General features: G+C 54.1%; 1 protein-coding gene across 11 annotated transcripts in view; it reads left to right on the top strand.

The window, feature by feature from the left end:
* The first annotated feature begins 1,213 nt into the window (after positions 1-1,213).
* Positions 1,214-14,360, top strand: part of FANCA (FA complementation group A) — a 61,076-nt gene continuing 47,929 nt past the window's right edge. For 6 of the 11 annotated variants that reach the window (XR_006605653.1, XR_006605654.1, XR_006605655.1 and 3 more), the window contains exons 1-9: positions 1,377-2,743; positions 3,261-3,345; positions 5,066-5,208; positions 5,342-5,437; positions 6,639-6,712; positions 10,327-10,439; positions 12,282-12,361; positions 13,354-13,387; positions 13,818-13,884. Coding sequence is in view for 7 of the 11 variants with exons in the window: in XM_045076476.1 (XP_044932411.1) it covers positions 2,282-2,743; positions 3,261-3,345; positions 5,066-5,208; positions 5,342-5,437; positions 6,639-6,712; positions 10,327-10,439; positions 12,282-12,361; positions 13,354-13,387; positions 13,818-13,884 (1,154 nt within the window). In the remaining 4 variants the exon portion in view is untranslated. The other 5 variants (XM_045076479.1, XM_045076477.1, XM_045076478.1 and 2 more) reach the window with 5 other exon arrangements.

Raw genomic sequence — 14,360 nt, 5'->3', positions numbered from 1 at the left:
CACTCCGGCAAATTAACCAAACCTGAGGAGGCAGCGCGGCAGGAACTCCTGATTCGTTGGCCGAAGGGGGGCCAAGCACTAAGATGGAGCCCTGCCCTGGCAGGATCTGACACTGTGTCCCCATAAGCAGCGTCAGCACTGAGTCGAAGTCGCGGGCCCTCGGCTAGTGTCCCAGGGGACTGCGTGGGGCAAGTCCCCGACACAGCTGGACCAGAGTGTCACAAGCAGAGGAGATGCTCCGGGGGACGATTCCTGTAAGAGGGAAGGCCTGGGACTTCCCACTCAGCGGACCTTCGAATGCACCCCTGCCCCGACGCGAGGGCTCCGGACACCTGCCACGCACCCTCCTCTCCGGTTCGTCTCTCCACGTGGCGCGACCGTGACACACGGTGCCGTCTGGAATGGATCCGAAGCGCCCTTCCAGCTCGGGGTGAGAAGGGGGCCTTGCGTCGTCACCCGGCGGGCCGCCCGCACCTCGGTCTCGGCAGGAACGAGCCCGTCCGTCTGCGGCCCGCAGCCCCGGGTGCAGCCCCGGGCTCCCCGGTGCGCGGCCCGCCGGCCCCGCGCTGTGCGCAGACCACGCCGGAGGCCTCGCGCCCGAGCTTCGGCGGCCCCAGCCTCCGGCAAGCAGCAGATCCGCCGCGAGCTCCCCGGACACGGTCACAGGAGGGGCGGAGAGGCTCCGGGGAGCACCGCGTTTCCGCGATCCACGGGGGGCCCCGCCGGCGGCGAGACGCGAAGGCAGACCGAGGCCTTTCCTGGGCTCTGCCCGGACGGCGACACGGCCAGGAGAGGCTCGTCTGGAGACGTCGGGGCTTCCCCGCACCGGGGCGCGGAGCGGGCGGCGGAGGGGGCCCTGCGGGGGCCGGTCCGCGGCCCGAGGCCCGAGGCGTGCACCGGGGCCCTCTGCGGTCCCGAGACCCGGCGGGCCCGGCGGGCGGCGGGCGCTGTCTCCCCGGCGGGCAGGCCCAGACGCCGGCACCCCGCAGGCGCAGCGACGGGGCACGCAAGGCCTCGGAGGCGCGCGTGCGCACGGACCGGCCCCCACACCGGTTCGCGCCCCGAGGCCGCCCCGACAGGGCGCCCGCGCCGCTCCCAACATGGCCGCGGGGCGGGGCCTCGGCGGGGGTGTGGCCGGGAGCCGCTAGCCAATGGGGCGGCGGGGGGCGCGCAGGAAACGGGGAGGTCGCGCAGGCCGCAGCCAATGGGGAGGCGGCGCGGGCCGTCTGCCGGGGGCCGCGCGGGAGGCCGCATTGCCGCCATGTCGGGCCCGCGCGCGCCGGACTCGGGCTCCGGCTCCGGCTCCGGCTCGGGCTCCGGCTCCGGCTCGGGGTTCGGGGGCCGCAGGAGGACCTGGACCGAGCTGCTGGGTAAGAGGGCGTCGGGGCCGGAGGGCGGGTGGTGCCGGGCCCGGAGACCCCCTTCGCGCCACAGCCTGCGCCGGCGCGGTCCCCGGCCGCTGCGCCCCCGTGCCGTCTCCCGAACCGACCTCCCGCCCTGGGCACCGGCGGGGCTGGCCACCGGCCGGCCGGACGTGCAGGGACAGGTCGTCCGGGCCGCGGGCAGAGGTGCAGCGCGGGCGTCCCGCCGCCCCAGAGTCCGGGGCCTCAGGGCCAGGCTGTGCCCCGGGGCGCGGGCGCGGTGCTGTGACGGACCGGCCCGCACTGGCGTCCTCGGCTGTGGCCGGCGAGTCCCGCTGCCAGGCGGCCCGCGCGCACGCGTGTGTCTCGGGGCCGGCCGGCGGGACCGCCCTCGCTCCCGGGGTGAGCAGGTACGAGGGAGGTCCGGTGCGGCGAGGTCCGGTGCGGCGAGGTCCGGTGCGGCGAGGTCCGGTGCGGCGAGGTCCGGTGCGGCGAGGTCCGGAGCTCTCGACGCAGGAAGGATGCTCGACACGGCTTCGGTGCACCACGGCTTCTTCAGACGCGGCGACAGGACCCGTGGGCAGGCGGGGCTGCTGCCCGGTGACCCGAGGAGGGGCGGACGCTGTCCTCGGAGCTGCGGAGCGGAGGACAAAGCGGGCGCTCGGAGGGGCCGAGGAAGGCGGTCAGGGTGTCGGCGGCGCTCGTCCCCCCCGCAGGCGCCCCCTGGGAGCTTCCTGCGCTCGCGCGGGCGCGGCGGGGGCTCTGGGGTTAGAACAAGTGCCGCTGGGGGGCAGCTCCTTCCCCCGGGCCTCCCCGCCTGTGACCGAGGGCAGGCAGTGTCAGGGCTTCCCTCCCGAGGTGCGGGTCTGTGGAAGGTGGGCTGTCGGTAGGAAAGCCTCTTCCTCCTAAACCACTAGGACATGGGTGACCCGACGGAGACTCCGGTCTTGGGGGACCGGGATCGCCACAGGCTAACGCTTCGCTCTTCCGTCAGGGCAGGCAGGAGGCCTGCGGACTCACATCGAACCCATGGGGGCGGGGGCGGGGTGTCCGCTTCGGCTGTGTCCTCGCCTCGCCTTTTGCTCTCCGGTGAGGGACCCTGGCAGAGGCCTCGGTCCCTTCCCGCAGGAAATGGGCGTCGCTCCGGAATGCACAGGAGCCCGTGGAGACCCTGGGTCCCCGGGGTGCCTCTCAGCAGGTCTGGAATGTTCCCGAGTCCGCTGGAGGGAGGGCTTCAGGGGTGCTCTGATGTGTGCCCTGATTTCCCCACAGCGGGGAGGGTCCGGAGGCCGCCGTCGGGGCCCGGAAGGGAGCGGGAGCTGCGGGAGTCAGCCACGCGCCTCCTGAGACGCCATCTGGACCTGAAGGACCTGCTGGTGGAGGTAAGGATGGGTTGGCCCCGCTGAGGCTGATGGACACGAACAGACGCGGAAAGCCCCTGAGCTTCTGGGAGGCGCAGCCGCTCAGCGTGGACCAGGGGAGGAAGAGACCGTCAGCGCTTACCTTTCGGGCGTGAAGCGAGTTTAGAGTGAGGGTAGTTTCTCTCAGAAAGCTTGGGCAGGTTTCACCTTTTCAAGATGTTTATTCAGGGCACCTGGTGGCTCAGTCCCTGAACCATGTGCCTTTGGCCCCGATTGTTTTTATGCACACACAGCTTGAACTTTATTTATTTATTTATTTATTTAAGATTTTATTTACTTATTTGACAGGCAGAGATCACAAGTAGGCAGAACGAGAGGAGGAAGCAGGCTCCCCGCTGAGCAGAGAGCCCGATGCGGGGCTCGATCCCAGGACCCTGAGATCACGACCTGGGCCGAAGGCAGAGACTTTAACCCACTGAGCCACCCTGGCGCCCCACAGCTTGAACGTTAACTGCAGTTCTTTGTGTTTGGTCTCTAGGTAGAAGGTCCTGCATGTAAAACTCTGTGTCTCGATCAGTCGATGGGTCCCGAGGCCTCGGCCGGTCTTTCTAGTTCATTCATAGGTAAGATAGAGCTCAGCCTTCTGAGCACATACAGTTACGGAACAGCTTTCTGTAAAGGGACCCGGACCTGCTTGGGGCGCATATAAGGCTGTTATTTAAAAGCAGCGTTTGACTCAACGTGGGACTCAGAAGCAGGAGGAGCCAACGTGTCCCTTGGAAAAACATGAGACTGTAATGTGTACCTCGTTCACGCAGGTGGGGAAAACAGGTTGTGCTAGGTCAGAGAGAGCAGGTGGGAAGCCAGAGGGATAGGGTTGGGAGTATCTCAGGACATTTCAGTTTGAGAACGAGATCAGGGAAGTTCTGCGGAATAACAAAAAAATCAGTTATTTTCTGAACATTTACATTTTTATGAGGAAGTGACTGTCATTTCGGTATGGTATTAATTAATTTATTAATTTGTCTAAAGTATTTACTAAAATAACTGTAAACAGACTCACCTTGAGCCCTGATCACTACAGGTCTTGGGTGGATCATACTGATTTTCACTGCCCTGTGTTTGAATTTCACGTCTTAGTGTCACCATTCTGGGGAACCAGGCTCAGCCACACGCTTTTGTTTTAAAGACATTATTTATTTATTTGACGGACAGACAGCCGGAGAGGGCACCTAAGCAGCGAAATGGGAGAGGGAGAAGCAGGCTTCCTGCTGAGCAGAGAGCCTGATGCGGGGCTGGATCCCAGGACCCTGGGATCATGACCTGACCCGAAGGCAGATGCTTAACCAGTTGAGCCATCCAGGCGCCCCTCCATATGTCTAAATAGAAATTTTTTTTTTTTTGGTGTTAAGTTGAAGTTCTTTATGTATTTTGGGTATTAATCCCTTATCAGGTATGTCATTTATAAATATCTTCTCCCATTCAGTAAATTGCCTTTTTGTTTGATTGATGGTTTTCTTCATTGTGGAAAAAGAATGGCTAGAAATCAACGTTTTCCCCCTTCTACCATGAATAATCTCTTGACCCCAGTAGTTGATAATTTCTAATATTGTCATTTGGAATCTTTGTAAGTACTATTAATTGTTTAAATTTACATATTGGTATGCGTTTTCAGGGCCCTGAAGATAATGGGCATGTGCTAGAGTTTACTTTTCCTTTAAAAAAAAAAAACAAACCTTAGTTTTGGAAGTCAATTAAATTAGAAAACTATTTTGGGGGCACCTGGGTGGCTCAGTGGGTTAAAGCCTCTGCCTTCGGCTCGGGTCTTGATCCCAGGGTCCTGGGATCGAGCCCTGCATCGGGCTCTCTGCTCAGTGGGGAGCCTGCTTCCTCCTCTCTCTCTGCCTGTCTGTGATCTCTGTCAAATAAATAAATAAAATCTTTTAAAAAAAAAATTAGAAAGCTATGTGCTTGTAGACATTATTTTCAGGCTGTTCAGCATTCTTTATTATTATTATATTTTAAGATTTTATTTATTTGACAGAAAGACACACAGTGAGAGAGGGAACAGAAGCTGGGTGGTGGAGAGGGAGAAGCAGGCTTCCCTGAGAGCAGGAAGCCAGAATGGGGCTCGATCCCAGGACCCTGGGATCAAAACCTGAGCCGAAGGCAGATGCTTAACGACTGAGCCCCCCCCCCCCCGGGCGCCCCGATTTCTTAATGGATCGTGGACCAGGGGCTGGGTGCTCAGGAGGCTGGTAGCTACAGCTAAAAAGGCTTTTTACACCCTAGGTCTTCTGTTTTAGACGTAGTTTGTCTCAGGGTTTTTGTTCTGTCTTTAAGGCTCTGCTTTACAGGATCAAGCCTCGAAACTGGGTGTCCCAGTGGCTGTGCTGTCCATCCGGACAATGGTGTCCAGCATCGTGCAGATCTGTGCATCTAGTGGCGAGCCCTCCCACAAGGTGCTGCTGAACACAGAGCAAAGGGTAAGACGCGGCACCGGGAGCTAACAGTGCTTACTCATTACTTCTGAGCTATTTGGGGTAATAGGACATTTCTTAAATATTGTTTCAGGTACTTTATTTTTTGCTTTTTTTAAGACTTAATCTCTCTTTACAGAAGAAACTGTCTTCCTTGTTGGAGGTGGCTCAGTATTTATTAGCTCATGGAATGTTCTCCCGTCTCTCCTTCTGTCAAGAGCTTTGTGAAGTCCAGGTAAAAATCTGACAGTACGGCTCTGCCTCTAGGGGCTTCTCAGTCTTGTGTTGAGCGGAGACAACAGAGTTCCAGCATGTTCTTAGGGATTCCACCAAGCATCTCATGAATCACGGGTGCGAGGGGAGGCATTCAGCTCATGTCTCTGTGGGTGGGGGAAAAAGTGCCTTCAGTGACCGTATATGTCAGTGTTCACCCGTCGTTAGTAATGTTTATCAGACTCTACCACAGAAACATGGTTTCTCTTCTTAGGCATAATTATGAGCAACTTCCCATGGTGATATAGTAAAGTAGAAAATTAGAATTAAAAAATTATTTTTACTTTGTTTCGAAGCATTTTGAATTCAGTAGGCTTACAGATTTTTGCGTAGTTGAAAGTACTCAAGGTAACCCGTTATGAAATGCGATCAGTAAGAATACAGTGACAGGAAAGGACATCCCAGGTGGCGGTGCGCTCACGGCCCCCCATTCTATCCGGCGTACATGACGTACGTGTCTGTAGCTGTGTCAGTGTTGCTGTGGTTCCTGTGCTCGATGGCAGCTGTGGAGTTGGAGGGAGGGCAGCCGAATGCCCGTGCGTTGCCATGATGTAGGTGTCCACTGGTGTGCAGGGAAGAGTGGGTGGCTGCGTGGTTGGGGGCAGGAAAGGCTTTGTAGAGAGCTGGCGGCTGCACGGGGTGTGGAGGAGGAGTGCTGTTTTGTTGGGTGAAGGCGAGCTGGACAAAGTAGGCCGTGGGACACAGGAGACTTGAGCAAGATGTCCTGGGTACAGGGGCAAGGGTGCTGCAGTGCAGATGGGGGAGCTCGCTGGGACAGAGAACAAGAGACACAGAAACCGGGTTATAAGGGTCCTGTGCTGTGTCCAAGACTGGGCCTTTGTTCTGAGAGCTGCGAAGAACCACCAAAGGGTCCAAAGAAGAAGAGGCTACCATGTTCAGTTTGTACTGTGGGATCTTGTATTGGGCACAGGGGACTAAGTCCTAGAAGCAGGGGACTCTAGGGACTGGACAGGGTGCTGGCGGTTGGGGAGGTGAAGAGCGGGAGTAGGAAGTCTGAAGCCACAGTGACCATGTACGTGTTTGGGGCTGTGCCTGTCACTCCACCCCAGTTGTCTGTAGGGTCCAGGAGTTCAGTGTAGGGGCTCTGCACTTTGTAGGAAAATGTGAGCACGAAAGATGCGTACTACTCTTATTTTCTTCAGAATTCTTTGTTGCTTGAAGCTGTATGGCGTCTTCATGTACAGAACATTGTGAGCCTCCCGGAGCTGTGGGAAAGGTAGTGTACCATTGATTTTTTTACCTTACCTTAGTATTATAGGACTTACTTTTTGTGATCTAGAGTATTATGACTTATTTATAAATCAAAGCCAAAAATCATGGAGAGAAATTCTTCATTATTTAAAGAGAACATTTGTTATAATCAAATTCCTTGTCATGTACAAACTTGGTAATGTTTTCTTTGCATAAAATATATCACAGGAGGGATACCTGGGGGGCTCAGTCGGTGAAACATGTGCCTTTGGCTTAGGTCGTGATCCCAGGGTCCTGGGATCGAGTCCCACATCAGGCTCCCTGCTCGGTGGAGAACCTGGTTCTCCCTCTGCCAGCTGGTCCCCCTGCTTGTGCTCTCTCTCTCTCAAATAAATAAAAATCTTTAAAAATTTTTTCTTTTAAAGGGGATGCCTGGCTGGCTCAGTTGGAAGAACATAAGACTTGATTTTAGGGTTTTGAGTTTGAGACCCATGCTGGGTATAGAGATTACTACAAAAAATAAAATAAAATAAAATAAACTTCTTACCTAGAAAAAAAAATATTTTTGAAGACTTTATTTGAGAGAGAGAATGAGAAAGAGAACGACATGGGGAGGGTCAGAGGGAGAAACAGACTCCTCGCTGAGCAGGGGTCCCTGTGTAGGCCTCGAACCTGGGACTCCAGGAAGATTACATGAGCCAACGGCAGTTGCCCAACCAACTGAGCCACCCAGGCACCCTGAAAAGAATTTTTTTTTTAAGATTTATTGATTTGTCAGAGAGGGTGAGAGAGACAGAGAGAGTGCACACACACAAGCAGGGGGAGTGGGAGACTCCCTGCTGAGTGAGGAGCTGGAGGTGGGACTTGATCCCGGGAGCCTGGGATCATGACCTGATGAGCTGAAGGCGGCAGCTTAACTCACTGAGCCACCCAGCCGCCCCCCCCATAGAAAATTTTAAAAAAAATTTAAAAAGAGATATTCAGATAAATATGGTTGATAGAATGTGTGTACCTACTTTTATTTCCTCCTGAAGTCCCATGATTCAAAGGTGGCCGCTTACAGAGGGCAGTAGAAGAGAAGCGAGGAGGAGCGAGGTTTTGGAGGCAGAAGGACCCGTGATAAATGACCTAGGAGGCTGGAGACAGACTTGCCGGAGCCCCAGTGTGGTGCTCAGTCTGTTCATAAAGGGCTGCGGATGGGAGAGCCGAGCACCCCTGCCAGAAGGAGGAGGAGGGTGACTCAGTTTCTCTGAATGCACACAGAGGAGGCCTTGGGAGCTCTGGCCTGCCTTGCTCTTGGCAGCCTTGCAGAAAGCCAGACATGGGTGGATTTGTCATCAGGTCAGGGAAAACGGAGTGTCTAATTTGGGGAACCCTGAAGCACTGTTGAAAAGCCCATGTTGAAATCAATGGTGTGGTGACATGTGGGTCACATCTGGATTTGAAAAGTTGGGTCTTCCCCTTAGACCAAAATAATTCTAGGTAAATCACACGGGGAAATGAGATTTTGAAAATACTAGAAGAAATCATGGAAGATGACCCTATAATCTTGGAGCAGGAAAGGTCGAACAATGCTATAAGGCCCAGGACTTGGGCTGACAAATTTTAACTATGAAAAACACGTTTCTTGACCCATGCACCTGGGCATAGGGGATTTAAACAAGTGTCCAGATGGGGAGGGAAAGAGCGAAGCTGTCTGCAGGGGACCGCATCTTGCGTATTGAATAGCCTAGGGAACCCCTACTGAGAAGTATTAGCGTGTCAGCAGCTTTCACAAGGTTGTAGGAAACAGCTCCAACATTCAGAATCAGTTGTGTGTGTGTTTTTTTTTTAAGATTTTATTTATTAGAGAGATGGACAGAGAGCACCAGCGGGCAGAGCAGCAGGCAGAGGGAGAGGGAGAAGCAGGCTCTCCACTGAGCAGAGAGTCTGACACGGGGCTCAATCCCAGGACCCTGGGATCATGACCTGAGGCAGCCACCCAACTGACTGAGCCACCCAGGCGCCCCTCAGTTGTGTTTTTATACAAGAACGTGAACAATCTGAAAAGGAAGTTAAAATTTCATTCGGGCCCCTGGCTCTAAGAGCTAGAGAAACTGATGTTCCCTGCTCATGGACTGGAACACCTGATATTGTTAGGAGGGCAGCATCCCCCGCCCCCAACACTGAGTGAAGCATGCGGTTTGATCTCCATCAAAACCTAATTTGGCTGGGCACCTGGGTGGCTCAGTGGGTTAGGCCGCTGCCTTCGGCTCAGGTCATGATCTCCGAGTCCCGCGTCGGGCTCTCTGCTCAGCAGGGAGCCTGCTTCCTCCTCTCTCTCTGCCTGCATCTCTGCCTACTTGTGATCTCTCTCAGTCAAATAAATAAAATCTTTAAAAAAAAAAAAAAAAAGATTTTACTTATTAGATGGCACAAGCAGGGAGCCCAATTCAGGGCTCAATCCCAGGACCCTGGGATCATGACCTGAGCTGAAGGCAGACGCGTAACTGACTGAGCCACCCAGGTGTGCCCATCATTAGTTATCTTTTTAAAGCTTTGTTTACTTATTTGAGAGAGCACAAGCAGGAGGGGCAGAGGGAGATAGAGAATCCCAAGCATACTCCATATTGAATGCAGAGCTCGATGCAGGGCTCGATCTCAACCCTGAGCTCATAACCAACAGTCGGATGTCTAACCCACTGAGCCACCAGGTGCCCTGTCAGTTGATTTCTGACAAGGGGTGCGAATGGGGGGATATGGTCTGTTTTACAATGGTCTTGGGACAACTGAACATATACATGCAAAAGAATAAAGTCAGACCCATGTTCCACACCACACACAGCAACTAAGTCATCGTGCATCCAAGACCTCAACGTGAGAGCTAAAGCCCTAAAACCTCTAAAAGAAAACCTAGGGTTACGTCTGCATGAGCTTGGATTAGGCGGTTGTTTCATGGACAGGATGCCTGAAACTCATGCAACAAAAGGAAACGTAGAAGGAAAATTAATGCTTCACCAAGTTATAAAACTTGTGTCAACACTGTTAAGACCATGAAAAGACAGTCCATAGAATGGAAGACATTTTTTGCAAATCGCATATCTGATAATCTAGTATGTAGAATAAAGAACTCTTTAGTTCAATGATAAAAAGACAATTTAATTACAAATGGACTAAGGATTTCAACAGACAGTTGTCCAAAGAGGGTACACATAAGGCCAAGCACAGGAAAAGGTGCCAGATGTTGGCCCCAGAACAGCGCAAGTCTGTCAGGTGGGGACCCCCCCACCCCTCTGCTCCTGCTTCCAGATCCAGCTCCCCAGATGGTTCAGCATGACTGAGGCCCTTGACCAACGTCTGTCCTGTGACAGCCTAAAATTGCTGCTGTTTTCTTTCTTTCTGATTATTTATTTTTTTTCCCCAGGTAGTAGTCAGCTGTTCCAGTTATGGTCTTTAAAAATGATTCTTTTTAATGCCAGTAGCAGCTTCCCCGCAGGCTCTTCGGTGTCATTGGCCCTCTCCTGACGTCAGGGCACGGCCAAGGGGCTGCCAGCTAGTTCTCGGTGCTTAGGCTTCCTAGTGAAGTGTGTGTGGAAGAAGAAGGCCTGATGGGTTCGGGACAGTGGTGAGCCCGGGGTGAGCTGCGTGCTTTGTCCCTAGTCATGCCGACACCCAGTCCACGGTTGCGTGGCTCTTCAGGGACCTGTGCCTTCTGTGCGAGCAGATGGAAGCGTCCACTCAGGACACTGACATTGCCCGGACTATGCTTTCTGGTAAGTGCACACCAGGGACAGCTTCATGGGCAAAGTTGAGGTCTATGGGAATGCTTTCTGCTGCGAGGGTCTAGCCTAGGAATTTGGAATGGAACCGTCTTTACCTGGACCTGCTCCATGGGTCTGCTTACCCCTGAATGGTGTGCGAGCTTTGATACAGTCCGTCAGCTGCCCCATTGTGTTTGGGGGCCTATTGCTGGTGTGTTTAAAATATGCAGATTATGATCTGCTGAATTGGGAGGCACAACCACTCACAAGGGGTTGTCAGGTAGCTTTCACAGCACCCAAGCTCCCCCTTCCGGGAAGAGAAAACTCCCAGAGCCATGTTGACTGGAGGTGTGGCTTCAGGGCACTTCATGGAGAGAAGTCCAGTCACAAGAATTTGTCCTTTCAGATCCCAGAAAAGGAGGGTCTGGGGAGCTGGGGAAGCCCACAAGTGAGGCGGAGGCAGAGCAGGCACCTGTTACTTGTACGGTGCTTCGGCCTGAGGCCACTGACTTTCTGTGGACTCCATTTTAAGCAGTTATTTTCAAACGTTAAAATGTGCTCAGAAAAAGCGAAGTAGAAACTGTGGCAAGCGTGCTGAGCTCACGGCCTGATCTGCACGTCAGACTTGGGTGAGAGCAGGGGTGCTGTGCTGTCCTGGACAGCAGCTCAGAGTGGCTGTCTCTTGTCACACTTGTTTTTCTGGGTGCGTTTCCCTTAGAGTGGGCCCTATCCCCGGCTCCTCTCTGAGCCAGCAGATCCTGGCCATGGCCAGGAATGTCTGAAGGACAGAATGTACAAGTAGGAAATTAGATGAGAAGTGGAATGTTCCATACAGGTAGCCTATGAATTTTTTTTTACATTGCAGAAGAGGTGTTCCTTTTTCCTAAAACTTTCTTGGTGATGGATGCCAGCTCCTTATGAGTTCCTGAGTCTAGACTCAGAGTTTAAGTTTAAATCGAAGATGAGACAAAGAATCTTCTAATCTTTTCAGGAAGTAGGAGTCTGTTTCCTGCCTTGTTCCCCAGATTGTAATGCTTCTGGTCCTTCTAGAACCGACCTTACATTATTTGTTTAGGAGATTGGCTGGAGAGACCATCCACAGGAAACTTAGATTTTTTTTTTTTTTTAAGATTTTTTGGTATTTATTTGACATAGAGAGAGGGATCACAAGTAGGCAGAGAGGCAGACAGAGAGGGGGAAGCAGACTGCCCGCCGAGCAGAGAGCCCGAGGCGGGGCTCGATCCTAGGACCCTGGGATCATGACCTGAGCCGAAAGCAGAGGCTTTAACCCACTGAGCCACCCAGGCGCCCCTATTTTAAAGATTTTATTTATTTATTTATTTGTCAGAACGGGGGGCGGGCACACAAGCAAGGGGAGTGGGAGGGGGAAGCAGACTCCCCACTGAGCAGGGAGCCTGAGGGGGTCTCTGTCCCAGGACCCCTGGATCATGACCTGAGCTGAAGGCAGACGCTTAACCAACTGAGTCCCCCAGGCTCCCCCCCTTTCTTAAAGTGATCTTTACACCCAGCATGGGGCTCAGACTTAACACCTCTGAGGCCAAGCGTCACCCACTCCACCGACTGAAGCAGCCAGTCATCCCCAGATACTTTGTTTTAATAGAAGAATCCTTCCCATAACCTCGATTATGAGTAGTTAGTTCCCTTTCAAATAGAGCAGCGAGAAGCAAAGTCTGGTTCAGGAAGGTTTGGGTTGGTTGGGCCAGTGAAGGCACGTGTGTGGGGAGTGGCGCGGGAAGAACAGACATGGGTGCGCACCTTTCCGGGTGTGGGGAAGTCGGTGTCCTCCGTGATCCACGGTGTGCATATCCATCCTCGGGTTTTGTGGTTTTTCAGATTTTGTGCAGTTGTTTGTTTTGAGAGGATTTCAGAAAAACTCGGATCTCAGAGGTGTGGAGCCTACACACGTGGCCCGGGTAAGAGAGTCAGATGGAGAGTCTGGAAGTGGCTTGTGACAAAAATGGAAGTTCTTTTTTTTTTTTTTTTTAATATTTATTTATTTATTTGACAGACAGAGATCACAAGTAGGCAGAGAGGCAGGCAGAGAGAGAGGGGGAAGCAGGCTCCTTGCTGAAGCAGAGAGTCCGATGCGGGACTCGATCCCAGGACCCTGAGATCATGACCTGAGCCGAAGGCAGAGGCTTTAGCCCAATGAGCCACCCAGGCGCCCCAAAAATGGAAGTGCTTAGACCAGTGACCCCACATGCATCTATAAGCCTTTTTTTTTTTTTTTTTTTTTTTAAGATTTTATTAGCACAAGTGGCCAGGAGGGGTCAGGGGAAGGGGCAGAGGAGAGGAAGAAGCCGGCAGATGACATGGAGCTCGATCCCAGGATCTTGGGATCATGACAAGAGCTGAAGGCAGGCGCTTAACGACTGAGCCCCCAGGCGCCCCTCATCTGTCAGCCCTGATGGGAGATCTGGACTGTTGTCTTCCTGAGGTGCTCCCTAGTGCCGTCACTCCCTACGGCTAGTGGACGTGAGGAACTGGACCCTTGTCTTCCTGAGGTGCTCCCTAGTGCCGTCACTCCCTACGGCTAGTGGACGTGAGGAACTGGAGCAAAGCAGGGATGTCTCCCGCCATTTCTGGTTTCCGAAGTTCCTGTGGGTGAAAGCCTTCAGCACGTCCCAGAATTGGAGAGCTTTTTAGCAGCAGAACTCTGTGCGGACCCCGTGAGCCCCAGGCCGTGGGAGGCTGGCAGGGTGAGGCCGAGGCCCGGGGCCACGCTGAGAGAGGTCCTGGGGATCAACAGCGGATCCTTGCAGGAAGTCTGCCTCTTGCTCCGTTGGGTCTCCCCCGTGTTGGGCTGTGTGTGGAGGCACTTTATCATTTTCCTGTAGGGTGACCGCTTGTTTCCCTGGGCAGTACCCCGAGGTGAGTAACCATGGCCCGTGTTCTCCTTTGACAGGTTGCGGTGACCGTGCTGCAGAGGATGCTGGTCTGTGAGTTGACTGTGCCAAGCCCCAGGGTGGGCAACAGCTAGTTGGCTAACCAAGGGTTCCCAGGGCTTCTTGCCTTTCTAGCTCAAGTACTCACCCGAACTTATCCTTGACTGTTGGTTCTGCTTTCAGCTGTCAGTGGCTTTGCATTTCATGTCGGGACCTGTTAACAGTTAACTAGGGAAGCATTTTATTGCTTCCAACATTTGATGGATTTAAAAGGCTTAAGTCTTTGGTACCATTGGATTGTTTGGGGGACCTGTATTCTTGGGGGGTGTAGGAGGCCGACGGGGTCTCTTCCCTGGAAATTGAGGAGCTTCCCTTTCTCAAAGACTCACTACCTGATTTGTCCGGGAGTAGCTAGCCAGGGGTCATTTTTGGTGGATTGTGAGGCTGAACTGTTGTGTTTTCTGTTCCCGCCATCTGTCGTCAGTCGCTCTTGAGGCATTGGCCACCGGGCTGCAGGACGATTCCCCAGCGTACAGGACAGTGAAGAACTGGTGCGTCCTGCAGGCAGGCCTGCTGGGCTTGCGTGGACCTTCTCTTGAAGGTCTGGGTGTCTGAACCACTCCTGGAGCCTCAGCGGCTGGCCTGCTGCTTCACGGTTCTCTGCCACTGGGACGGCGTCCAGGGAGGATGCTCGCTGGAGAGCACTGGGAGCCCTCGGGCCCACCTGCTTCTTCGGAATATGAGGCGGGAGGCTGGCTGGCCCCCTTCTGCCTGAACCCTCTGTCCCCTGGGTGTCTGTACTCCTGGTGTGAGCCCAGATTCCCACCCAGGGCACCCCAGGAGTGACCTTCTCACTGGGCTCTCCCCTGTGCCAGTACCCCATGCCCTCTCCTCCACAGGAGCCTCCTCTGCTCCCCAGGGCTGGCGCTCACACGTCCCCGTGGTCATGATCTTGCCACATTAGCTTTCTTGCGTGGCTCCTGGAGCCACACATTAGGATTGGTTGTTGGGGGGGGGTCGGGTTTGC

This window comes from Mustela putorius, unplaced genomic scaffold, assembly GCF_011764305.1.
Source record: "Mustela putorius furo isolate JIRA1106 unplaced genomic scaffold, ASM1176430v1.1 tig00000174_pilon_pilon_pilon, whole genome shotgun sequence".
In the NCBI taxonomy this organism is placed as follows: domain Eukaryota; kingdom Metazoa; phylum Chordata; class Mammalia; order Carnivora; family Mustelidae; genus Mustela; species Mustela putorius.
Note: the sequence above shows the minus strand (reverse complement) of the source record. Positions and strands in the feature narration are given on the sequence as shown.